This window comes from Bos indicus x Bos taurus, chromosome 14 (assembly GCF_003369695.1).
Source record: "Bos indicus x Bos taurus breed Angus x Brahman F1 hybrid chromosome 14, Bos_hybrid_MaternalHap_v2.0, whole genome shotgun sequence".
Classification (NCBI taxonomy): domain Eukaryota; kingdom Metazoa; phylum Chordata; class Mammalia; order Artiodactyla; family Bovidae; genus Bos; species Bos indicus x Bos taurus.
The window spans coordinates 37,492,779-37,519,682 of record NC_040089.1 but is presented as its reverse complement, the minus strand read 5'-3'; the positions used below and the strand labels follow the sequence as shown (position 1 = coordinate 37,519,682).

At 38.5% G+C, this 26,904-nt stretch overlaps 1 protein-coding gene across 4 annotated transcripts; it reads left to right on the top strand.

Moving 5' to 3' along the window:
- The first annotated feature begins 2,251 nt into the window (after positions 1 to 2,251).
- On the top strand, positions 2,252 to 25,900 carry ELOC (elongin C). Of its 4 annotated transcripts, none has more exons than XM_027561206.1 (5): positions 2,418 to 2,458; positions 4,019 to 4,065; positions 13,329 to 13,382; positions 15,398 to 15,541; positions 21,533 to 25,900. In XM_027561206.1, the coding sequence occupies exons 3-5, from the start codon at positions 13,379 to 13,381 to the stop codon at positions 21,721 to 21,723; spliced, it is 339 nt and encodes a 112-aa protein (XP_027417007.1). In that variant the 5' UTR covers positions 2,418 to 2,458; positions 4,019 to 4,065; positions 13,329 to 13,378; the 3' UTR covers positions 21,724 to 25,900. The 4 variants fall into 4 exon arrangements, with proteins under 4 accessions (XP_027417005.1, XP_027417007.1, XP_027417004.1 ...); XM_027561205.1 differs by lacking the exon at positions 2,418 to 2,458 and adding an exon at positions 2,553 to 2,631; XM_027561204.1 differs by lacking the exon at positions 4,019 to 4,065 and having other exon boundaries at positions 2,252 to 2,458.
- Positions 25,901 to 26,904: the final 1,004 nt, after the last annotated feature.

Below are 26,904 nucleotides of genomic sequence, written 5' to 3'. Positions count from 1 at the left end.
GTCAAAGATTTCTACAGATCCTGAATACAGCATTACATAAAGTGACTTAAAAATGAAAATAAGGTCAATGTCCAACATTTAAGGAAGTACTTAAGTGACTCACGGTACATTTAGACAATGTAATTCTATAGACATTAAAAATGATGTTGTGGAGATTTGGGTTACAAAAGTGTGGGTTATTGAGGTTTGTTAAGTAGGAAAATAAATAGTATAAAGAACCATGTAAATACATGTAAATATAGTCTACGTAAAAGTATATTAAAACACCAAATGTATCTGCAATTTCTACATTTTTATAACCATGTATTATACATTTACTATATGTAAATAATAAATTATTATTTACATAATAAATAATGCCCTAAGTAAATTTTGCATTTTTAAAAAACAATCCTTGACTAGATTTTAGCCCTAAATCTGGCATTAGTTAGCCTCAGCATCCTCACCTGAAAAATTCTATCATTCTCTAGGCAACTAACAAAGGCAATGAGGAAAGGGAAGTTTTAAGGGGAGAAAACAACACTCCTGAAGTAAAGGAGGAAAAGTTCAGTCGAAAATGAGCCCACAGCCTCCTCTTCTTAGCCCATTGCCTCTCCTCTGAGCTGCTGCTGCTGCTGCTAAGTCGCTTCAATCGGGTCCGACTCTGTGTAACCCCATAGACAGCAGCCCACCAAGGCTCCCCCAACCCTGGGATTCTCCAGGCAAGAACACTGGAGTGGGTTGCCATTTCCTTCTCCAATGCATGAAAGTGAAAAATGAAAGTGAAGTCACTCAGTCGTGTCTGACTCTTAGCGACCCCATGGACTGCAGCCTACCAGGCTCCTCCATCCATGAGATTTTCCAGGCAAAAGTACTGGAGTGGGGTGCCATTTATAACCAAAAAACCTTAATTATTTTTGCAAAGGCTGGGAAAAATTAACCTCCAACAGTCTGTCCGGTATTGCTTTTGCAACACTTTTTAATCTGCCAAATGAAGTAAAAGTGTCTTTCAGGCAAAAGTCACTAATTAGGTCAACAAACTCTGGGTCGCCTGTGTTTTCCTTTTGTGGACATCATTACACAACAGTCCTAGTTGAGCAACTTGCAATGGTGAGAGTCTTGGCCCTACATTCTTTTCATGCTTCAGTCCGGTAAACAGAGGGCGAACTTTATTTAGCTGTTTCACTCTTCCTGGAAGGGTGCCTAAATTTCACCACAGGAAAGCAGATAAAGGCGGCTCTGACTTATGATAGTTCAATTTATAATTGACTTTATGATGGTGAAAAAGCTGTAAGATTCAGAAGAAACCGTACACAATTTGGAATCTTATTTAATCTTTTCCTGGGCTATATGCAGTATGAAAGATGCAGTATAATACTCTCTCCTCGGTTTTGAAGCTTCTAATCACTTACCCAATCAGGAGGGTAAACCACCTATATATTTACAATCATTCTGTTTTTAACTTTCAGTACAGTAATCAATAAACTACCTGAGATAATCAACACTCTATTGTAAAATAAGCTTTGTATTTGATGATCTCTGCCCAACTGCAGGTTGGATATAAGTAGGCTAAACTGTGTTGAATAGGTTACGTCTATCCAGTGCATTTTCCACTGATATTGTCAACTTCCCATGAGTTCTCAGGATAGAACCCCATCTTAAGTGGAGGTAAGATCTGTAAAAAGGATAGGCAGATGGGAGGAGTGGGGAGATGGTGCGCCGAGGAGACAGCGGGAGAGAGAGCAGAGGAAGGAGAGGCAGAGGGGGCGTGCAATGACAAAGATGGTGTCAGAAGTGGGTACTGGTGGCCGTAGTTTCTGTGAATGATTGCCTGGGGGGGAGACAGGCGACGGGGTGAAGGCCTCCGAGTGGGGGTGGGGGGCGTGGTTGCTTTCAGTAAACACTGAAAAGTACCGGGAAGAGAGGAAATGAGGCCAGCGATTTCGCGAGCTGCCGAGATGCTCTTCAATAAGCTCTGCAACTTTTCACAAAAGACAGAAAGTGCTTCATAAAGAGCACGGTCTTGTTAGCACAGAAACCGCACCCCCACTTTCCGACCTTTCTTCTGCGGACGTCTGCTACGTCTAGGCTTACCCGCAAAGGAGGGGTAGGGACAACCTCCAAAATTACCAGACTCTTTAAGACTCGGCGTAAGAAACTACAAGTTCCAGGTTGCAGCGCTGACTCCGCCTAACACGGCAGTACCCGCTAGAGAAACTACAAATCCCAGGATGCAATGGTGCCTCGGACCCCCGACCTCCTCCACTCCCAGCACCGCTTCAAGGATGAGGTCCCTTCGGAAATCAGATTAGGGTCGGCGCTGCATGCTGGGAATCAGAAGACCCAAAATAGGATTGGCTGAGACTTTTCCCGGCACCGCCGTCCTCGTAGGCTGGCCCGTGGAAGAAGGGAGGAGGGCGCTGCGCACTTCCTGTAGACGCCGGCAAGCAACGGCCTCGGAGCGTCTCCGCCTCACCAGGTACTAATCTCCCGCGCATAGAAGGCATCTGTGACCCAGCGGAAGTGATTCCTCTTGCTGCCCCGGAACCCACGGCGGCAGGCAGCTGGGGGTGGGGGGGCGGCCCTGGTGTAGGGGCTGTGGCGGTGCGCGGGGACCCGGTGCGGTGGCTGCGGTAGCTGCGGAGCTGACGAGTGAGTCTCGGGCTGGGGTGGGAACGGAGCTCTGGGCCCGCGTGGCGGACGGGGGAGGCTCGTACTGAGTGCTCTCGCCATCCCACTTCCCACCCCTTCCCATTTGGGCGGGGAAGGAACGGAAGCTTAACCTTGCCCTGCCGCTTCGGCTCCTGGTTTGGGGGAGGGGAGAGGAGGGCGGCGGGACGTTCCCTGGCGCCGCTCGGTGGGCTTGGAAAAGGGAGGAAGGAGGGGCGGCGGCTGGCGAGACTGGGCCTCTTCTGGGTTGAGCGTGAGGAGGGTGGAGTTAGGAACATGGCAGCCCTGTGGCTTTTCCTTTTTTGCTTTCCCCGGGTGCACTCAGGTTCGTCCTTTCCTTGGAGCCGGTCCCCACTCACAGAAGAGGGCCTTCGCTCTTTCCTGTAGCGGGACCCCGAGAACTTTACTTTCGGGGCAACTTGTTGGGTAATCTCTGCCCGACTTGGTGGTTTGGGTCTGTCGAGCATCTGCCGCCCAGTCTTATCTGATGGAGGCCTCCAGTGTCAAGTACGGTGGCCATTAAGTTTCTCCTGTGGACCTCTTTAGTTTATGGAGTTCGAGTTACTAGTGCGAGCATTTCTACTCTGCGTCGCCTTCAGTATAGAAAACAACCGAAATCCTTTAGAGTTTTAAAACCTTATTTTCAAACTACCAAATTTGCTTTTTCATCGCCAGGTAGTTTTCCTGTTTTGTTTAGTGGACTAAAATGAGACATCTCCGATCTCGTTTACATTGTAATTGTGGTATAATTCATGATGTTAAAACACCACTGTTCACACGTGGATTCATTCATTTCGGAGATACAATGGCAAAGAGACAACTATGGCCCCTGTCATCGTGGATATTAAGTGTTTATTGCCAGTGATGATTTTGGCCTCTTAATTTTTAAATGACTGTCCTTTTTTCCTTAAGTATGAGATCGACCTAATAACCAGTAACTACCATTCCAAGTTATATATATATAAATTTATTTCAAATGGAAGATGCTAGTTTCATTTCATTATAGTAATTCTGTAATATGATTAGGCAATAGTTTGTAGTCAGAAGTTAGAGTCAGTTCTATATATCAAGTTCTAAAGTATTTGTATCCTATAAATTGCTTTTTTGGTTTTTTTTTTTTTTAATAAAAATGGCGCATTTATTGCTACAGAACGGTCATGTACATGACTTCATCGAATAACTACAGATGGGAAACAGGTAATGGCCTAGACCAAGCTGGGTTTGTTTTTGTCTTGAAGGAACTCCAGCACACAACCTGTTTCGACACTTCTACAAATCAGAAATACACTCAAAACATGAAAAAAATAGAGGCACTCAACCACACATTGAAAACAAGGTGTAACTGTTTATCTTTTTTTTCTTTTTGTAGATTTTTCAGTATTAGAAAATATCTGAAAAGTCTTTGTATTTACACTGGTATGTATTAATGCATTTTAGCTAATCCGTCCTAAATGTTTACTGTTCTATTATTAAATAAGATCAGAAAAATCTCATCAGTGATTTCAAGCTTTGGTGATTAAGAAAACTACAGTGCCATTCACTCAAATATTTATTGAGCATCTTCATCTTCTATATGTTAGGCACTATACATGAAGCCTGCCCTCTTGGAGCTTGAGGAAAGAGACTGTACATTAAGTAAGCAAACATAGTTTCAGATGGCGATAAATGTAAAGAGAATATAACTAGATTTAGAGTTAGATTAAGTTAGGGTGACTAGGGTGAGAGTGTGTCATTTTGAAAGAGAAGTGCTCAAGGAAGACCTGCTTCTCTGAAGACTTAAGGTTTTGCCTGGAGACCAAAATAATGAAGAGCTGAAGGAAGAGTTTTTGAGAGAGCAGTAACTGCAAATGCATAGACCTTAAGAGAAATGAACTTGACCCATTACAGTACTTAGAAGGTCATTGTGGCTGGAGCGTAAGGAAGAGTGATGGGAGGTGAGAACAGAATGGTTAGCAAGCAGTAAATGAAATGGAACTTTATTGTCTTTGTTCTGTTTGTAATGAGAAGCCATTAGGGGATTTTGTATAGGGGAATGCTTTTGATGACTAACTGCTGAGTGGCAAACTGAGTTGGAGGAAAGTGGAGAAACCAGCTCCTAAGGCAGCTTGTAGTAGTTCAGTTGAGCTGTAGTTGAGCTGTAGTAGCTTGAACTAGAGATGTAGAGTTGGAAGTGAGAAGCGGTCTGATTCGGAGTATAATTTGAAGATGGAGCCAAATGGGTCTTACTAACCCCAGGACAAAAAATCTGGAAGAATCACCTTGTTTTGCCCAAACATCTGGGAGAACAGTAGCACCATCTCCTGGAATGAGGAAGACTGGGGAGGGTGCACTGGTTTCTAAGGGATAAAACAGGAGTTCTGTATAGAGTGTACTAAATTTGATAATTTTATACAGCTCAGAATATGTGCAGTAGTAGGCAATAGAATACCCCTACTGTTGCTCAGAGCGGAAGTCAGGCTCGGGAGATAATCCTGGAGTCGTGTTTTATTGGTGGTACTTAAAACTACAGACCAGAGGACATCAAGAGTATTAATGGAGAAGAAGCAGATGGCTGGGAAGGGAGCACTCTGGTTAGAGGAGCAGTGATGGGAACCGAAAGGCCAGGAGGGTGTGGCATCTGTAATACTAATGGAAGAAAAGAGGTTGGAGTCAACTATAAAAGAGTAATATGAAGATTAAAAATTGACCTAGTGACTGAGTAGTTGAAATCTGACAAGAGCACTTTGATTGGACTAGTAGTCTAAAAAGACTGATTATTGTGGGTTATGGAGAAGTGGGTGGTCTTGATGATGTTACAGCATTTGATGTGTTGATGGGAATAGGGGTGGAGCAAAGTTCTTGGATCACTGTGGTAGGAAGGATGATTTTTATGCAGCTTTTGAAACAGGAAAATGGACAGAGTATATGGTATATAGGTATGCAGGTAGGATGAAGGTGGAAAAGACAAGGCATTTGAAGTGATTTGTTCTGTTTTCTTGGTGACATAAGTGAAGTGGTTAGGGTAGGGAGGAGAGGAATGTGGGAGGTTTAAGAGCTGTAAATTTTCTGAGTAGGAAAGCCAGTTAATAGTTAGTTAAGGGGATTACTGTGATACCAAGTCCCTGTTTAAAATAGGTTTAAAATAGAGACCAGTCAAAATGGTTGTGACTTTTCTTTAGCCAGTTGAGCTTTTTTATTTGAGGCCTGAGCTAGGTGGAGAATTGGGTTTGGCCAGGATTGGGATTTTGGGTGGGTTAACTACATCAGAGGAGGGTCAGGGAGTTAAGTATAAAGACTGTGAGGTGTGTATGGTGCCAGTCCTCATGTTAACAATGGAGTGAAGCAAGCTCTGGCTTTCCTTTGTATTTGTTTTTTATTTTTAGTCCATCGTTGAAAGGTTTTTATAGTGCATAGAATGTATAATTGTTGTTTAGTCATTAAGCTGTGTCCCGCTTTTTGGGACCCTGTGGACTGGAGCCTGGCAGGCTCCTCTGTCCGTGGGATTTCCCAGGCAAGAAGACTGGAGTGGCTTGCCATTTCCTTCTCCAGGAGATCTTCCCAACCCAAGGATCGAACCCGTGTCTCCAGTATTGGCAGGCTGATTCTCTACCACTAAGCCACCAGGGAAGCCCTTTTGCTGTTGCGTTTTAGACTAAGACAAAGGAGTTTGGACATCATTGCCTGAGAGGGAGATTAGATTGGTTACAGGGTGTGGCAGACAGGACAGCCTCAGTGGAACACACAGCGCTCTGAAGCTCTTGAGTTCTGTGCTGTGTGGGAGCCACTCTGTTTAATAAAGATGAGAAATTGGGAATTATGGGCACTTGTAGAGGGAGGGTGAATTTCAGATGGGTTCAGTCATAAAATAGTAGAGCTGGAACGGACTTTAGACACAGTTTAGTCCAGTTTCCTCATTTGGGAGATGAAGAAACAGAAGTCTTATTACTTAAACCTATCTGAGTCTCAAGATAGAAAAAAAATGTTTTTTCTTTTTTTAATGTTTCAGCTGTGTTGGGTGGCCTGTGGGATCTTAGTTCCTCTATCAGGGATTGAACCCATGTCTTCTGCATTGGAAGCTCAGAGTCTTAACCACTGGACCACCAGGGAAGTCCCAGAATGAGCATTTTATATCATCCTGAGACATAAATTCAGCAACACTATAAGCATATTCTAGGCAAAATATTCTAATGTCTTTTTACAAACTAGAATTGTGTAACTTCTGTCAATTTGTATTAATGGCCAAAGCCTCTCTAATAACATTAGATAATTTTTGGTTAATGTAATTTACTTCATTTTTCAAATCAGTCATATTCTTACACATTATTGTTAAGAACAAATTATCAGGCTGACTGACCATTGTTTCCTTCAAAAGCAGCTTAGTTCCACATACTTGTTTCTTTTTAAAAAATCAGTTTTAAATTATAGTTTTCTAAATGACTAGAGATAACTAGTACTTTCAGACATGTATTTCAGTGCTCTTTAAAAAAAAAAACTGAAGTGTCATTGACCTACAATAATACATTAGTTTCAGATGTACAGCATGTGCTGTGCTTAGTCGCTTAGTTGTGTCCAGCTGTTTGTGACCCCATGGACCGTAGCCCACCAGGCTTCTCCAGGCAAGAATACTGTCCATGGGGCTCCTCCAGGCAAGAATAACTGCAGTGGGTTGCCATGCCCTCCTCCAAGGGATTTTCCCTACCCAGGGATCAAACCCAGGTCTCCCACGTTGCAGGCAGATTCTTTACTGTCTGAGCCACCAGGGATGAGTCAGTATTTCTATACATTACAAAATGATCACCACGATGATAAGTCTAGTGCCATCTGTTACTATACAAAGATGTTAAAATATTTGACTGTATTCCCGATGCTTTACGTTTTATCCACGTTTCATGACCAGAAGTTTCATGACTGGAAGTTTGTTACCTCTTTTTTTTTTTTTTTAATTGAAGGATAATTGCTTTACAGTATTTTGTTGGTTTCTGCCAAATATCGACATGAATCAGCCATAGGTATATGTATGTCCCCTCCCAAGTTTTGTGCCTCTTAATCTCCCTTGTCTGTTTGACTCATTCCTCCACCCAGTTCCTATGTGGCAACCACTGGTTTGTTCTGTGAGTCTGGTTCTGTTTTGTTATGTTTGTTCATTCATTTTGGTGTTTAGATTCCACATGTAAGTGAGATCATACAGTTTTTGTCTTTCACTCTCTGACTTATTTTACTTAGTGTGATATCCATCTTGTCACAGGTGGCAAGATCTCATTCTTATGACTAATACTCTTTTGTATGAGTAATCTTGAATTGTGTATGTCCTGTCTTTATCATCTGTTGATGGGCACTTAAATTGCTTCCACATCTTGACTATTGTAAATAATGCTAAAATGAATGCAGGGGTGCATGCATTTTTTTGAATTAGCATTTTTGTTGACTTTAGAAAAAATCTGCAGAAGTGGAATTCTGGATCTATGGTAGTGCTATTTTTAATTTTTTGAGGAACTTCCATGCTGTTCTCCGTAGTGGCTGCATCAATTTACAGTCCTACCAATGCTGTGTAAGGGTTCCCTTTTCTCCACATCCTTGCCAGTGCTTGTTGTTATTCATTGTCAAAAATAAGGATAGCCATTCTGACAGGTCTCAAATGGTATCTTATTATGGTTTCAATTTGCATTTCCCTGGTGATTTTTGACGTTGAGCATCTTTTCATGTGTTGTTTGGCTGTCTGTGTGTCTTCGTTGGGAAAATGTCTATTCTGGTCCTCTTCCCATTTTTCAGTTGGGTTGGTTGGGGGTTTTTTATTTTGAGTCTCATGAATTCTTTAAATATTGGATTGGCCAAAAAGTTCATTCTGGTTTTTCCATAAGATGTTAGTGAACTTTTTTGTTGTTGTTCAGTCACTCAGTTGTGTCCTCCTCTCTTCGACCTCATGGACTGCAGCACATCAGGTTTCCTTGTCCTTCACTATCTCCCAGAATTTGCTCAAACTCATGTCTATTGAATTGATGATGCCATCCAGTCGTCTCATCCTCTGTCACCCTCTTCTCTTTCTGCCCCAGTCTTTCCCAGCATCCGAGTCTTTTCCAGTGAGTTGACTCTTCACGTCAGGTGGCCCAAGTATTGGAGCTTCAGCTTTGGCCAACCCCATATCTGGGGTGTTAACCCCTTATCAGACATACTGTTTACAAACTTCTCCCACTCAATAGGTGGCCTTTTAATTATGTTGACAGTTTCATTTGTTTTGCACAAGCTTTTTCTTTAATTTGCTGCAGTCCCATTTGTTTACTTCTGCTTTGTTTTCCTTGCCTAAGGAGACATATCCCCCAAAATACTGCTAAGACCAGTGTCAAGGAATGTACTGCCTATGTTTTCTTCTAGGAGCTTTATGATTCAGGTCTTACGTTTTAAGTATTTAATGCACTTTTGAGTTTATTTTTGTATATGGTGTGAGAAAGTTCAGTTTTGTTTCTTTTGCATATAAGCTGCCCAGTTTTCCCAACATCATTTATGGAAGAGGCTGTCTTTTTATCACTGAATATTTCTGCTGCTTTTAACATAGATGAATTGATCATGTAACTGTGGTCTCATTTCTGGGCTCTCTGTTCTGCCATTAGTCTGTGAGACTGTTTTTACATACTGTTGGGATTACTGTAGTTTGTAGTATAGAGAAAGAAATGGCAGCCCACTCCAGTATTCTTGCCTGAGGAAGCCCATGGACAGAGGAGCCTGACGGGCTCCAGTCCATGGGGTCGCAAAGAGTCAGACACAACTGAGCAACTAAGCATAGCATAGCATGCCTTCTGCATCGTACATGTAAGACTCCATTTATCGCTGAGTGGCTAAACAGCAGCACAGCAGCTTGTAGTGTAGTTTAACATTAGGGAATATGTCACCTCTGACTCTGTTCTTCTTTCTCAGAATTGTTTTGGCTATTCAGGGTCATTTTTATATATTTTCCTGCAGAAAACATGAGTTTAATAGGTAAGAAATCATTTATTTTTCATAAATGGCATAAAACTATACCTATCATTCTTACCTGCTTTTAGAAAAGTTAAGTTTATCTTAGTGGTATTTCCATGTTATTACATACATATATTTAACTTAATCCTTTTCACTGCCCCAGAATATTTTGTAAGTTTATACTATTTTTGTTTCATATTACCCATTTCCCCTCCTGTTCAAATCATGGTTCTTAGCAAGTTTGTTTTTTTTTCTCTTTTTTTTATTTTTTAACTTTACAATATTGTATTGGTTTTGCCATGTATCAGCATGAATCCAGCACAGGTATACACGTGTTCCCCATCCTGAACCCTCCTCCCTCCTCCCTCCCCACACCATCCCTCTGGGTCTTCCCAGTGCACCAGCCGCAAGCATCCAGTATCGTGCATCGAACCTGGACTGGCGCATCGAACCTGGACTGGCGACTCACTCGTTTCCCAAATCATCCCACCCTCTCCCTCTCCCACAGAGTCCAAAAGACTGTTCTATACATCAGTGTAATATTTTAGTTTTCATGTTTCCTTTGGAACCAAACATTTTTATAGGGGTCTGTGAGCTATTTGTATTTTTTTCTTCTGATATGTTTCTGGAGTTCAGTGGGTGTGTGTTTGTTTGTTTTAACATTTGGTTCTTTAATTGCTATTATATTCTTGTGAGTAATGCGTTAGACATCTACAGAGCTGTAGATTTGCAGCTGTTGCTCTCATCTACTTAGCTAATCCAAGCAAGTCAGCTGAAAAACTGTTAGAACTAGTAAGAGAGTTCGGTTAAGATGCTAGAATACAAGATCAACTTACTGAGTTTAAAAGGTTTTCTTTAAAACACCAGCAATAGCCTTTCAGAAAGTATAGTATAAGACAGATCTCATTCATAATGGGAACTGTAAAGTGCTAAAAGTAGACCTAACAAGAAATGTGTGATCACAAAATGGGGACTTGCCCAACTCTTTAGCAAAAGCATATTTATCACACTATTGTAATTAAAACAGTGGGAATATTGGTCAGGTATAAACAAGATTGATGGAACAGAATACAGTCTAGAAATCCGTGTAATATAGTGTATGATACAGCGTATGATAGTAATATAGTAGTAATATAGTGTATGTAGTAATATAGTGCATGACAAAGGTAACATTTCAAATAAGGGATGGGCTGTTAAAAGATCTTTTTGGTGTTCAGTGACACTAGGCTGAAAACTGGCTTCAGTACAGGCCTTAGGCTCACCAGAATTTCTGTTTTTTTACCAAAACATTAAAAAAAAAATGCTAAAAGTAATTTTATATATGACTCTCTAAAACACAATGACATCAAGCCTTTGTTCATGTCTTCCACTGTTCATGTCTTCCACTGTTTAATCTCTTCCTTTTACCTACCTAATTCCTATTTTGAAACTTGCTCAGTTACAGAGTAAATGTTCACACTGAGCTTTTGTAACCCCAAACTTAGATTTATATAGGTTATCTGTGGGTTAAGTCCAAATTTAATCATTTCAATTATTTTAACTTCTTAGGTATCAGAGTCTACTCTTGTTGATGTTGATTTACTCTTTGTTAGTCATGGGGAGCTCCCTTTCCCACTCAGCCATTAACCCTTGTATAAATTATGGAATTTATTTACTATATTAAGAAGTCCATAGAAAAACTGTTGCTACCCAGAAGGCTTCTGAGGTGTGACTTTTCATGGTTGCTTAGCTACTGCTAGTTAAATAAACATCCTAAAGCTTTTACTCTGGAGATTTTTTAAAGAAAAGTTAGCACTTGAAATTCTACCTTTTCTAGCATTTTTTCCTTTTGTGTGTGTGTGTGTGTGTTTTTTAGGATGAGTACAAAGCAGTATGAACAGAAGAAAGTAATAATGACTGAAAAATTCTTTAAATTGCTTACTATTATTACCATAAAATGAACAGAAGAAACTAATAATGACTGAAAACTTCTTTAAATAGCTTACTGTTATTACCGTAATGACATAGTACTGGAGAAGGCAGTGGCACCCCACTCCAGTACTCTTGCCTGGAAAATCCCATGGACGGAGGAGCCTGGTAGGCTGTAGTCCATGGGGTCAAGAGTCAGACATGACTGAGCAACTTCACTTTCCCTTTTCACTTTCATGCATTGGAGAAGGAAATGGCAACCCACTCCAGTGTTCTTGCCTGGAGAATCCCAGGGACAGGGGAGCCTGGTGGGCTACCATCTTTGGGGTCGCACAGAGTCGGACACGACTGAAGTGACTTAGCAGTAGCAGACATAGTACTGGTTTTAAATTTTAAATAACTTATCTAAGGATTTATATCGGCACCTCTCAGCAGTAGTCGAAAAGAAGTTTTAATAGGAGCCGAAATTTATTACCATGGCTTTATGGAATAATGGAAGGGAATGTGGGCTCTAAAGCAAACCTATCTAGGTTTAAATTCTCATGTTGCCACTTAAGCTGTGGAAACCTTGAGCAAGTAGAGCAGCCTCTTAGTGTTTGCTAGTCTCTACAATGGTAATGATAGTTTCCCTGTGGAAGTATTGTTTTAAAATAAGATAACGTATGCAAGGCATTTAGTGCAGTGTTTATACTCATTAGACCCTCAACTTGGTAATAATGTTATATTGCCTGCTTTAGACATAGCCCCTTAAATATCTCCCTCCATTCTTGGAGAGGGTTCTAGACTAACATTTAATTTTTACTCCTACTTTGTCACTACCTGGAACGAATCATTCAGCCTCGCTGTACGTCAATGGTATCATTTTTTTAAGGTGAGGGATTACATAGGTTTAGGGCTTCCCTGGTGGCTCAGATGATAAAGAATCTGCTTGCAATGCAGGAGCCCCAGGTTTGATCCCTGGATTGGGAAGATACCCTGGAGAAGGGAATGGCTATCCACTCCAGTATTCTTGCTGGGAGAATTCCATGGACAGAGTAGCCTGGAAGGCTACAGTCCATGGGGTTGCTAAGAGTCAGACACAACTGAACAACTAACACTTTACCTTGACATAGGTTTATTGGTCAGAAATTTCTTAGAGAACAGGGTAATTAGAATATGCTGTTTTCCTGGCAATGACATAAAAATAATGGGACAAATAAAATCTTCTTTGAAGAAATGCTGTTAAAATACAAATTGCTGAAAATATGAGCTCTTTTCCTTTAGCAGTTATTTCTTTTGTAAAATTTAAGATTTCTCAAGAATTAATTTTAAACTCCTTCACTGTTAAATCTCAGAACTTTGGTAGCCTCTGTGCAGAATGGATGGAACATGTATTATAGATGTGCACGCTTACCTAAGAAGAGAGCAGGCCTTATCTTTTTTATTCTCATGAAAGTCACATCCTTGGGTTGATCATGTTGTCATTCATTTAGCAAATACTTGCTTTGGTGTCTACCAGTGTCTAGCAGATATAATATACAAAGATGATTAAAGCCAAGAGTCTCTTTCAAGTTCAGTTCGGCTCCTAATGAACAACATCTGTATGTTTAAACTGTTGTCAGAATAGTTACCTTAAAAGAGTAGGAGACAAATCTGTATTTAGAATTCCCTGTCCTGCAGGTGATCATCTTCTCAGATGTTCAGAAACTTGATACTCTTCCCTATTGTGGTGACTGGGAAATTTACCTAGCTGAGAGAGACCGAGTCCTTGCACTTGTAACACGAAATGATGTATTAAATAATAATGGGCGAAAACATGTTATTCTGGCATTGATCTCAATATAGCATTGTTATATTTTCAGGAAACTACTAAAGTTCCTGTGGACGCAAAGTAGAATTTCATAAGAACATAATGGGTAAGTTATATAAAAGTAATTTTGTCATTCAATTAGTTGAAGCTTTCTTCTCAAAGATAGACCTTCAGAGTCGGTGAATGCAAGTAAGAAAATAGAGTGGATTGAAAATTAGTTGTTCGTATCAACAGCTGTGTTTACTATATATTTCTGAAAGCCAGATCAGTAACATTATTGTGCCAGATTTAATTTGTGATTGCTAGTGAGTAATTGTTACTTAAGAAATTAGAAATTCTCCTAACGACATTGAAAATGGTTTTGTTTCCAAAAAAAAAAAAACCCAAAACCACTAAACGTATAAATTTAAATACTTGATAATTATTTTTATTTTTGTTCTTAGAGGTTGGCAAAAACTGCTAAAAATCTGTATGCTTGAATAGTCGAAGATTTAGAAGTTACTTGCATTTTTGAGTCCCCCAGCTTTTTACTATGAAAAATTGTAAGAATAATACACTGTGGCCTTTACCAGTTAATGTTTTGTCATATTTGCTTTTCCTGTGTGTGTGTGTTTATATACCCACATATACATACAAAAACACACATAAGCCTTTTTGCCTGTATTATTTATTTAGTTGTACATGTAATACTCAAGGAGCCTCCCATTTGGTTCAGTGGTAAAGAATCTGCCTGCCGATGCAGGAGCTACAGGAGACTCTGGTTCGATTCCTGGGTTGGGAAGATCCTCTGGAGTAGGAGATGACAAACCTCTGTAGTATCCTTGCCTGGAGAATTTCATGGACAAAGGAGCCTAGTGGGCTGCAGTCGATGGGGTCACAGAGTTGGCCACAACTGAACATGCAGCACATAAAACTCCATACTAAATCCTTAAGCATACATCTCCTAATTTGGTCCATATTCAAAATTTCAGTTTCTTCAATAGTGTTCTTCACAGTTTTTAAATCAAGGATCCAGTCAAGGATTACTTACTGTATTTATTTATCTCTTTGTCTCCTTTAAATAATTTCCTACTTTAGAGATTGGGTGAAGAGTGAAGTCTTTCCTGGCACATTTAAGTTTAGATTTGTCTGAATGGTTCCTCCCAATTATATTCAGATTAAACAATTTTGGCAGTGGTAGAACATAAGTAATTTTGATCTTTATTAATCTCAGTTTTAGGAATTTGTATTAACAGATGAATGAGTAAATGTATGTTTGTAATTAAACAGTGCTTCAGCTTCTGTACTTCTCACTAAGGCTTCCTGAGTTTTTAGAATAAGCCTTAAGATGTTTTCTTTCAAATATTGGTAATCATAAAAATTAAATTTCTGTCAATACAAACTTGTAAAATTATGTATGTGAGAAAAGATTGTAAACAGATGTATAAAAGTACATACTCCCTCAAAAAATTATATTGCACAAACTCCTCTGGCTAAAGCCAGCATGGTGGTAGTGGAGGTAGCTGCTAGCTACCTCACCTGTGCTTTGAATTTTTAAAAATACTTGCCTATATTCATTACTTCAGTATTCATGCAATAATTTAAACTGAGCAGTAAAATGTTTTGATCATTTTTTAAGTAAAGAAAGCCCTAATTTTGAGAATATGGGCTTGTCAGAAGTTGCACTCACATGGCCTACAAACATCTATTCCAAAACACCGTATGCATTTTATTTTTAAAATGAGTATTTCAAGTGACAGGTTTAAAGTTTTACTATTTGAATGTTTTCTTTTAGTCTTAAATTCGAATGTGCTGCTATGTTCACAAATTGTTACTATTCCCTTGAAAACACTGGTACATTTTCATCTAAAGTAAATATACTTGGGAGTTCCTTGATGGGCCAGTGGTTAGGACTCAGCACTTTTCACTGCCATGGCCCAGGTACAATCCCTGGTTGGGGAACTGAGATCCCACAAACTGTGTGGCCAAAATATTTAGAGACTAGTTATACAAGAAGTTAAAAACTTTAAAATCTCGGGAAATGGTCCAGGTCTGAACTATTCAAATACTAACTTTGGTAAACCTGTTTGTTTTTAATCCATTTTGTGAGTCAGAAATCATTTTACTACTTCCTTACTTTAGATGGAGAAGAGAAAACCTATGGTGGCTGTGAGGGCCCTGATGCCATGTATGTCAAATTGATATCTTCAGATGGTCATGAGTTTATTGTAAAGAGAGAACATGCGCTAACATCAGGAACAATAAAAGCCATGTTGAGTGGCCCAGGTAGGTACATTTCTTTATTTCCTCTTAATATACTGTATCTTCACTTTCAGTGTTTGATGAGTGTGATTTAAGTTGAATTAAATAGCTCATAACATTAAAAGAGAGAACAGTTCTAACATTAAAAGTTAGAACAATAACTGTTCTAACATTAATTATTGCATGGTTATGTTGCATTCTCTGGTGGCTCAGATGATAAAGCATCTGCCTGCACTGCAGAAGACCTGGGTTCGATCCTTGGGTGGGGAGGATCCCCTGGAGAAGGGAATGGCAACCCACTCCAGTATTCTTGCCTAGAGAATTCCATGGACAGAGGAGTCTGGCGGGCTACAGTCCATGGGGTCGCAAAGAGTCGGGCATGATTGAGCAGCTAACACTTTCTCTACGTTGCATTGGGGGGAAAATGGCATCTGCTATTTCCTGTTTTCAGTCATTTACTGCAGTTTTATTAAGACCAAATTGTTTATTTTGTAACAGGAAGGATCATTTTCCCTATGTTAGTTTTCCATGGTGAGTTCACCATAGAAGGACTGTGGTGATATGTGCTCCTGGTTACATGTGAAGTTTATTTAAGTTACTGCCTCCCAAATACCTATTCTTTTTTTTTTTTCCCCAAATATCTATTCTTAACATTTTACCTCAAGAAAGTTTTTCTTGAGGATTGGAATTTCTGGAGCATACAGTAATTCTATGCTTAACTCTGAGGAAATGCTGAACTGTTTGCACTGTGGCTGAACTATTTTACATTCCTACCAGCGGTGTTTGAGGGTTCTACTTTATCCACATCCTCTCTGACATTGGTTATTTTCTATTTTTCTGATTCTAGCCATCTTAGTGAGTGTGAAGTGGTATCTCTTTACATTGTCGTTTGGATTAGCAATTCCCTAATGACTAACAATGTTAAACATACCTTTATGTGCTTTTTGGTCATTTGTATATCTTCTTTTGAGAAACATCTGTTCAATTCTGTTGCCCATTTTTTAATTGACTTGTGTTTGTGAGTTGTTAAGGGTTCTCTATAAATTCTGGGGGGCTTCCCTGGTAGTTTAGCTGGTAAAGAAATCAGCCTGCAATGCCAGAGAACCCAGTTCGATTCCTGAGTCAGGAAGATCCCCTGGAAAAGGGATGGGCTACCCACTCCAGTATTCTTGGGCTTCCCTGGTGGCTCACCTGGCAAAGAATGTGCCTGCAATGCCGGAGACCCCTGGGTTGGGTTCGATCCCTGAGTTGGGAAGATCCCCTGGAGGATGGCTTGGCAACCTACTTCAGTATTCTTGCCTGGAGAAACCCCATGGACAGAGGAGCCTGGTGAGCTACAGTCTGTGGGATCGCGAAGAGTTGGACACAACTGAAGCAACTAAACACAGCACATAAATTCTGGTCACTAGACCCTTACCAGATACATAATTTGCAAATATTTTCTGTATTCTGTAGGCCGTGTTTTTTCTTGATAGTATCTTTTTCTGAGAGGATTGCTGCATTGGATCTTCACTGCAGCACATGGAATCTTCGTTGCGACATGGCAGATCTTTTGTTGTAGCACAAACTCTCTAGTTGTGGCATGTGGACTTAGTAGACTCAGCAGTTGTAGTGCCTGGGCTTCAGTGCTCCACAGGCATGTGAGATCTTAGTTCCCCAGTCAGGAAATGAACCTTCATCCCCTGCATTGCAAGGCGGATTCTTTTTTTTTCTTTTTAAACTTTTAAAATCTGTATTGGGGGATAGCCAGTTAACAAACAATGTTGTGATCATTTCAGGTGAACAGCAAAGGAACTCAGTCATACGTTTGCATGTATACATTCTCCCCCAAACTTCCTTCTCATCCAAGTTGGCAAGGCAGAGTCTTACCCATTGGACCACCAGGACAGTCCTTTGATAGTGTCTTCTGATGTACTAAACCTTTTTTATTGTGATGAAGTCCGGTTTATTTTCTCTCGTTGTTTGTGATTTATGAGTCCTGTCTAAATATCCATTGCCAAATTCAGTGTCATGAAGATTTACCCTTATGTTTTCTTATGAGCTCTGTAGTTTAACCTCTAACATTTAGGTCCTTGATATTATTAATTTTTTATATAGTATGAATCAGCTTCATTCATGCTTGTGGACATTCCATTACTGTTTGTTGAAGAGACCATACTTGACTCCATTGAATGGTCTTGGCATCCTTGTTGATATCGGTTGACTGTAAGTGTGTAGGTTCATTTCTGGACTCTCAATTCTTTCCTGTTGGTATATGTATCTATCCTTATACCAGTATAGCACTGTTTTGATTTCTGCAGCTTTGTAGTAAGTTTTGAAATTAGGAAGTGTTAAGCCCCTTTTTCTTTTTCAAAATTGTTTTGGCTATTTGGGATCCTTTGCAATCCCTTTTTTATATTTTTTACTATGGAAATTTTAAAACATAACCCAGATGTGGAGAAAATAGCATAACATACCTTACTGTACCCATCAACCAGCTTCAGTAGTTATCAGTATTTTGCCAATCTCGTTTCATCTATTCTGACTTTTTTTTTAAGAGTATTTCAAGCAAACTCCTGACATAATGCCATTTCACTTGCAGAAATCTATGATTGTTCCCCTGCAAAACTCTTTTTTTTCTTTCCTTGTCTTACTAGAGACAGGTTATTTGTATACTGTCGACATCCAGATTAGACTTAAGTCATGTTTCATCTTGAAAACTCAAAATTAGATCTCTGGAGGCTTGATTAAAATCCAGTTCATCTCTCTAACAAGAGTACTTTATAGGTAGAAGTCTTGTATTCCTGTTGTATTGTGTCTTTTAGCAATGCCAAGACTGGTTAGTGGGTTCCAGAGTTATCAAGCTGATTGGTCCATGAGCAGTTCCCCAGTCAGTCTTTCATATAATAGTTTTAGCATTCACTGGGGCTATTGCTGAAATTTACTTCATTCAGAATTATAAAACAGGGATTTTCTAATTCTGTCGTTTCTTCTACATTTATTACTTAGAATTCTCCAATAAAGAACTCTTTGGTTACCCTGAAATACAATCTGTACAGGGGGGAAAAACGGATAAACACTTAATTTTTTTTTCCCTTGTAATTTTTCAGAGTAGCAAATTGGTTCTCCAGCATCTTCCAATAGTAAAGAATGTTTGTTTTGTTTGCATGTATGCATATATATTGGATATTTTTCAGTCCTGTGCAGTCATTTTCACTGATGTTCAGATTGCTCCATTTGCTCCATTTTTACGCCACAGGGGGCACATCAAGTTGGCTTCTGCGTCCTTGTGACATGGCTTTATTAGTCTTGGATATCCACTGCTTTCTGTAATAACAACAGTTCTCAGGTTCATTTTGTACATTATTTCTCAATCCTGAAAGCAACTTTTTCTAGAGAGCCCTGATTTTTTTGTTTTTGGTTGGTTGGGTTTTTTTTTAAGTGGAAAATGGTACTTAGAGACCCCACTGTGGGTGCTAGCGGCACTTGTTGCTCCCGAGTTGCATGGCTTTAGACTTTTCTACGAGACAGAACGACGATGTACTTGAGGGGGGAAATTCATGAATGCCAACAAAATCTTAGTTAAAACTTAAGATTAGAGAATTTTGGCTTATTTTGTAGGCCTGATCTCCTTTAACTTAAAACCAATTTTCACGTTTACGTGAAAAGGAATGTAATGCTGATACATGCACCTTCAAAACATTATACTGAGTGAAAGAAGCCAGACACGAAAGATCAAATGTTGTATAATTCCATTTGTATGAAGTATCCAGAATAGATGATTTCGTAGAGACGGAAAGTGAATTGGTGTTTTCCAGAGACTGGGGGTGGAGGGTGGGAAATAATTGCTTAAAGGGTGTGTGCATGTGTGCTCACTTGTTCAGTCGTGTCCTACTCTTTGTACCCCGTAGATCATAGCCCAGCAGGCTCCTCTGTCCATGGGATTTTTCAGGCAAGAATACTGGAGTGGATTGCCATTCCTACACAAGGGATCTTCCCAACCCAGGGATTGAACCTGGGTCTCCCACACTGGCTGGAGAATTTACTGCCACCTGGGAAGCCCTGCTTAAAGGGTACAAGGTTTTATCTGGGGTGACAAAAATGTTTTGGAACCAGATAAGAGTGGTTGGCTGCTCAGCACTGTGAATCTACTCTGAATTACACATCTTAGATGGGGACTTTTATGTTATGTGCATTTCACCTCAAAAAAAAGCACTAATGTGATCTGGTGTCAAAGGCTTAACAACTGCCTATTGGTAATATTTCATGCATATGTCCAAGCAAGAGAGTTGTAGTTATTGGGAAAGAAAAGCTAACTTCATTGCTGTGAATTATTTGTTGGCTCCTTCTCTCCTTTTTCCTCAGCCTACCCCTAACCAATAGACGTTAATAGAAAACTTTTAAAATGCTCTCTTCTCAGAAAGTACATTTTCCTGTCTTTTTTTATTCAGTGCACAGTGCTAATGCTAGACGGTCAAGAAAATATTTTATCCCAATAATAAAGGGTAAATTATCTTAAGTTTGTATAGCTAAAGAAATTTTTAGAGATCACTAAAAATAATTTATGAACTGTTATTAAAGAGAAATATAATGGCTTATGAGATCTCATTAACATGGTCATGTTTTTAAAAACTAAAGAGGAAAACAGTGGATTTACTTCCTTGAAAAGATTTTTTTAAATTAGTGTTTCACTTATTGTTTATATTTACATGGCAACATAGCACAGAGCTCCTGATTATCCATAAATACTCGATTCCCTAGACTTGTGGTCCCCAACTTTTTTGGCACCAGGGACCAGTTTTGTGAAAGACAATTTTTCCACAGACTTGGGGGCTGGGGTGGGGGAGTGGTTTGGGTATGATTTGTGTATTACATTTAATGTGCTCTTTATTTCTATTATTATTGCATCAGTTCCCCCTCAGATCATCAGGCATCAGGTCCTGGAAGTTGGGGACTCTTGACCTAGACTAAATCTTAATAGTATTTTTTTTATGTTTCTGCTCAGAAATCAGAGCTAGCTACTTCATTTGATGCAAGTTGGGTTTATCCTTTTTGCACTGTATTAGTCTGCCATAACAAAATATCAGTGACTGGATGATTTAAACAGAAATTTAGTTTCTCACAGTTCCAAAGGATGGGAATAAAGATTTGGTAGGGTTGGTTTCTTCTGGGGCCTCCCTCCTTGCCTTGTAGACAGCTGTCTTCTCCCTGTCTTCACATTGTTGTCTAACCTCTGTGTGTCTGCAACCTAACCTTCCGTTCTGATAAGTGAAAGTCCCTCAGTCGTGTCTGACTCTTTGCGACCCCATGGACTGTAGCTTGCCAAACGCCTCTGTCCATGGAATTCTCCAGGCAAGAATACTGGAGTGGGTAGCCATTCCCTTCTCCAGGGGATCTTCCCAACCCAGGGATTGAACCCAGGTCTCCCGAATTGCAGGTGGATTCTTTGGGCTATAAGTATATATTTTACTTTATAAGATAGTGTCAGACTGTTTTCCAAAGAGGTTTATACTGTTTTACATTCTATCTGGCAATGTCTATAGAGTTTAAGTTTCTTGCCATATTTTATTTTGGGGAATTTTAATTTACTTTATCTCTTTCTCCATATGTGTACGTGTGCATGCACAGTCATCTCTGACTCTTTGCAACCCCACGGAATGTAGCCTGCCAGGCTGTCCTGTCCATAGTGTTTTCCAGGCAAGAATACCAGAGTGGGTTGCCATTTCTTACTCCATTCTCCAAATGACTGGAAGTTTCTTGGTTTGTTTTACTGGATTAGCACTTTGATGATAAAGTTAAGAATTTTCAAACAGCCAAAATTCTCTTTGCAGATGAACAAGGTGGAAGTCTAAAGTCAAAACATGACATGAAAAGTTCTGATAAGGATACCAATTAAGTTGGTCCAGGGCCTTAAATACTTGTCTCCAAATATAGTCCCATTTGGAAGTATTGGGAGTTAGGAATTTTGGAGGAACATAGAAATTTGGAGGAAAACACAGTTCAGCCCATATATCACAAATTCCTTTTCTTTTCCAGGTCAGTTTGCGGAGAATGAAACTAATGAAGTCAATTTTAGAGAGATCCCTTCACATGTGCTATCGAAAGTATGCATGTATTTTACCTACAAGGTTCGCTACACTAACAGCTCCACGGAGATTCCTGAATTCCCAATTGCACCTGAAATTGCACTGGAACTGCTGATGGCTGCGAACTTCCTAGATTGTTAAATAAAGTAAATTATAATGATAAACTGTTAACTCTTTTTCAGTATTTAATACCTGTAGTTCAGTTAGTAATTTTTTCATATATAGCATGTTGCCTGTGTGCAGTTGAACTTTAAAGTTCATTGCAAAGCAGATTATCTTCTGTTCTTTTGCATAGCAATCAGAGTTGAAGTTTGTTTGCTACATCAACGAATTAAGGACATTTTCACAAATTGAGAAATAAACAAATATACCAATTCGTAGGTGGTTTTGCCTTATCCTTTGGATGTGATTTTTTTTAATTAGAGAAGTGATGATAAAATAAATGCTGAAATTTAGGCATAAACTGAACACGTTCTACAGGTAAATAATGGGGCTACATATTTTTATGTTTTTAGTGTTTTTTTTAAAAAACCTATTCTGATCTTATAGCTGTCATTAGCATTACTAGAGTTATGCAATTGCATATAATTGCATTATAAACATGTTTATAACTTAGCCAAAATACTGATTTTTATAACTGTCAAAGACATGAGAGTTGAAATTTCTTATGTGTCTTTTGATAAACTGCAGTATTGTTTTAAGTGTATCTTGTCTTTTTGTTTATTGCTACAATTAAAAAACTTTATTTAAAATCAGTTTGAAAGAGTACTAGGTACAGCTTTTGGAGCAGGGACTTTTTGAACCATAGCCACATGGTCAACAAGTAAATTACACGTGCATTTGGTTTCATGTACATTGTGCATTTCGGCCAATCCAAAGTACTGTACTTTCACTGACTATAAAGTTTCCTTTACAATATTCATTCTTAAATAGTCCCTTGTAGGTACACTTCTCATTATTTAAATATGCTTTAAAAGACTCCTGAACTTCATCTAGATCCTAAGAACAAGACTTCTCTGAACTATTTTAGTCTTCCTCCACTCGGCTGAAATGTTATAAAATACTGAAACCTGAAGAGATGCAGTGCAGATCTTATAATGCACTTTGATAAGGTTTATCATCTTCTTTTAACGCATTTCCCAGTAGACAGGATGTCATAATCTGGGTCTTCTGCTGAAGTCAAACTTAGAAGAGAGGCCTTTCAGCTTCTATACTAAGACAAACTTTTTTTAAGAACTATAAGAGTGTCTCTGCTTAGTCATGGGAAAAGAAGCACTAGCGTTGGATTTACTATAGTCTTTATCTTAGTAGCAAAACAAAGCTGTCACTACAGGGTCTATAAATTAAAACCTTTAGCTTCTTTGAGACTGGTTTAATATGGACCAGTTTTTCTGGAACTTGCAAAGACCACAAACAACCAAGATCTATAAAAGTAATTTTTCCACTTAGAAGACCTAACATTGTACTTTCCAGCTTATTGAAAGCAGTTAAATATAAATGTTAATTGCATATATTTTAGTAACTTCTTAAGACATACTGGTACATATTTTAGTATAGAAGATTATCAAGTACAAGAATTATATTCTGCTACTTGGTGACAAATAATGCCAATTATAAACCTAAGTGATGATCTTAAAGGTCAAGGTAATAGCTAGAATAAAGTTTAACTTTGACCCACTTTAGTAGGTTACTTTGTATGTTAGATCCAGAAGTAACCTCAAATTTAAAATATTGAAAAAGAACTGAAAGATTAGGAAAACTGTGTATCTTGTGGCAAATGACACTTGCATGTTAATAAAGATTATTGACTGAAAGGTTTAATGAACACTTGGTGTTTGATCTTTTTAGCCTTAATTTTCTGTTTTTCTGAGGATGTATGAAACTATTTGCTTCAGTACATCTGTCACATGACTGATAGTAGGAATTTTTATTTGGTTAAATTTAACAGATGATTTTATATAGTATTGAAACCTTAATGGTTTTCTAACCTTGGTAATTAGTTTACTTTTCGAATTATGTGCAAATCCCCGATATTTTTTTCTGCACAGAGAATAGCACCACAAAATCCTCTTGTTTTATTCAGTTAGTATTTCATTTTGTATTGTCTAGATTATTTATGCTTTTAGATTGCTTATCTTTCTTACAATTATTATTGGCAGATAACAGTCTCCTCTTGAAGACCTGTTAATATTGAGAGATACAGTTTACTATAAGCGGTAAATTTAGCTCTTGTTAAAATAGACGTTTAGAGACATCATGCTATGTATGGAGCTGTCATCTTAGCTCTGAATCATGTTGCTGAATTTATTATTCTTTCAAAATAGTACAGATATTCTGAGAAATACTGTAAAATTGCTGTTAAAGATTGAAGAGTGTTTAACCCTCATAATTCCTACCTATGTAGAGGAAAATTCGTACAAATTAACAAAGCTGGGATATATTTAGACTTCGCAGTGCTAAGTTGAGCCTCTATTTAGTTTTATCTAATTTTGGTAAAACATAAGATCTGGAAATCAATAGATACCATCAATTTTATATAGTGTTTTACTTGCAATTTTTAATCTGGTTTAATTCCAGGCCAGTCATTTGTGCTAAGATTTTGTATTCCTATTAGATTAAACTCTTAAGTATGATACCCAGTGGTTTGTTGGTTTAAACAAATTATGGGTCTAAAAGATTCTGGTAGATCATAGCACCAAACTAAGAGTTAAAAAGTCTAATGTCTTGTGCTGATAAGCCATGTGATCTTGAGCAAGTGACTGGGTCTTAATTTCACATCTAGGAAATTAGGAGACCACACATCGATAAGGTTATGTTGGCCACATTTTTTAATGAACAAACAAGATTGTGTTTGTTGATGTTGCTTAAATCTAAAATTGTAACATTACAGAAGATCAGAAGAATTAGAAAAAAGCTTTCTTGCTGCATTTTCTAAGTAGCAGTCTATAAATTTCAATTTTTGCTGCTTTTGATTAGGCATTAAATATTACACATCAGTACTAAATAAGTTACCTAGATTAATTTAGAATCCTTGTTTTCTATTGCCTGCTATATAAAGAAAATTCCATTTTAGCTATGGTCATCACTAACTTTGTGATACAAAGGGAAATTTATATGCTGTTCCCCTAACAGTAATATGCAATGCCAGGTCAATCCAAAATTCAGTTTTCATTTATGCTCAAGTTTATTAATTTATCCTGAATTAGTTACATAATTTTTTTACTTGCGCCATGTTTCTTTAGCTGAAAACAAGACCGTTTCAAAATGCCTTGTAGAATACTCCATTTCCTTTCTCATTTCCTCCCCCTGCACACACACATTTTTTTTAATTTGGAAAATTTTTAAGTTGCTTTGAGGTAGAACTTCCTGGTCTTAATGTAGGACACAACTGTATCAGTATTTGGAGTTTTCCCCTTTCTAGATGCTTACATCATTTTTAATACAAAAGTGTTACATTTATCTAGATATATATATGCTAAGACCTTTATTTGTGACAGCATCTGTTGCTTCATTATTTACAGAAGTATGCATAAGATGATAGGTTGTGATAAGAAAAATTCAAATTTCATGACTTTTTAACCAGAATTGTCTAAAATTTTTCCGTTTGAACCTTTTATATCATGAAGTAAAGCTTGTGATAAAATCTGCCTATGCATACCAACTGGCCCAGGTCCAGTGTTATGATTTTTTTTTTAATACATCAGAATTTTAACTAGGCATATGAAATCTTGATGCAAATTTACAAATGTATTTTTCTTTTGAATTAGTATATACTGTATCATTTCTGCTCTTGAAAACTTCAAGAGTCTGTGCATCCATCTCAAGTATAATTTTGAATTGTAAAATACATTTTCTTCAGACCATTAAAGACCATTTTTGTCTTTCCATAATTTTATACAGCTGTTTTTGAAAATGCATGTTTCTTTCTTTTCCTATAGCAACCATTTGAATCAGCCAATATATTCCTTTTTGATTTTTGTTTTAGTGAGGATTAGTTAGGTTAGTCCAAGGTTACAGGCTAATTTACAGTGCGATTCTAGACCCAGATCATAGTTCAAATTAGAACAAACATGGTGCTTAGATTCTAGAAACATCCTATGAATGCTACGTTCAGAAAAGTCATGTTATTGAAATGGTGGAATTAGGATAGGGAGTTAATGCATGCGATGCATTAAAATAAATGCTTATAATAAATGCTTTTTAAGGTATATGACATTTCTATCCAAATGAACATCATCCTTCACTTAGTAGGGCTATTGTTGCTCAAAAATGTTTCTGGAACTGACTTCAGAGCTTATAATAAATGTTCTTTTGAATAGCCTCAGTGTTGGGAGATGCTTTTCTTTCTTTTTTAGATTCTTTTCTTTAAATGTTTTGCAACAGTCAGTGTTTTTGATCTAAAACTACTGAATAAAGATGAGTGGCCAGGCAGAAGATACATAATTAAAGGAATTAAGAGTAGCTTTCTCATGCAACCAGTTACCATGCCAGCAGCATGTTGCTAAGTCGCTTCAGTCGTGTCCAACTCTGTACGACCCCCTAGACGGCGGCCCACAAGGCTCCCCCGTCCCTGGGATTCTCCAGGCAAGAACACTGGAGTGGGTTGCCATTTCCTTCTCCAATGCATGAAAGTGAAAAGTGAAAGTCGCTCATGTCCGACTCTTAGTGACCCCATGGACTGCAGCCAACCAGGCTCCTCCATCCATGGAATTTTCCAGGCAAGAGTACTGGAGTGGGGTGCCATCGCCTTCTCCTGGGGTTGTCCAAATCCGCATGGCATGTCACAAAGCCAAATTTAAGAAAGTGGCCACATCAAAGTTGTGATTAAAATGAGTTTTTGTTATCTTACAGTGTAAGACATAATCTATGTTATTTTGTTCAATGCACCAAGGTTTACTACAACATCATACAGTTTCTCTGTTATGGGCAAGAGTATGATCTATCTGATAAGTACTATTTCATCCTTAAACACTGAATGAAAACCTGCATACCTAAAGAATGGAGTCCATGAAGTTCCATTGACTGGTGGAATGACAATACAAAAGTCATAAAAAGCCAAGAGCTCCTTAAAACTGATGAAGTCACAATTAATGTGATTATTCTTATGTGTAACTATACTTTTGTGCTTTTCCTAGTGGCAATTTTTGCTTTATGTATATCAGCTAAAAACTAGGTTATAAAGCAACAAGGAGGGCATTTTGTATTTTGTGGGGATGTTATCACTTCCAGTGCTTAGCAGGCTGATTTAAACATGGTAGATGTTCAACGTGTGAATGCTAAGTCACTTCAGTCATTTCCTTCTCCAGGGGATCTTCCTGACCC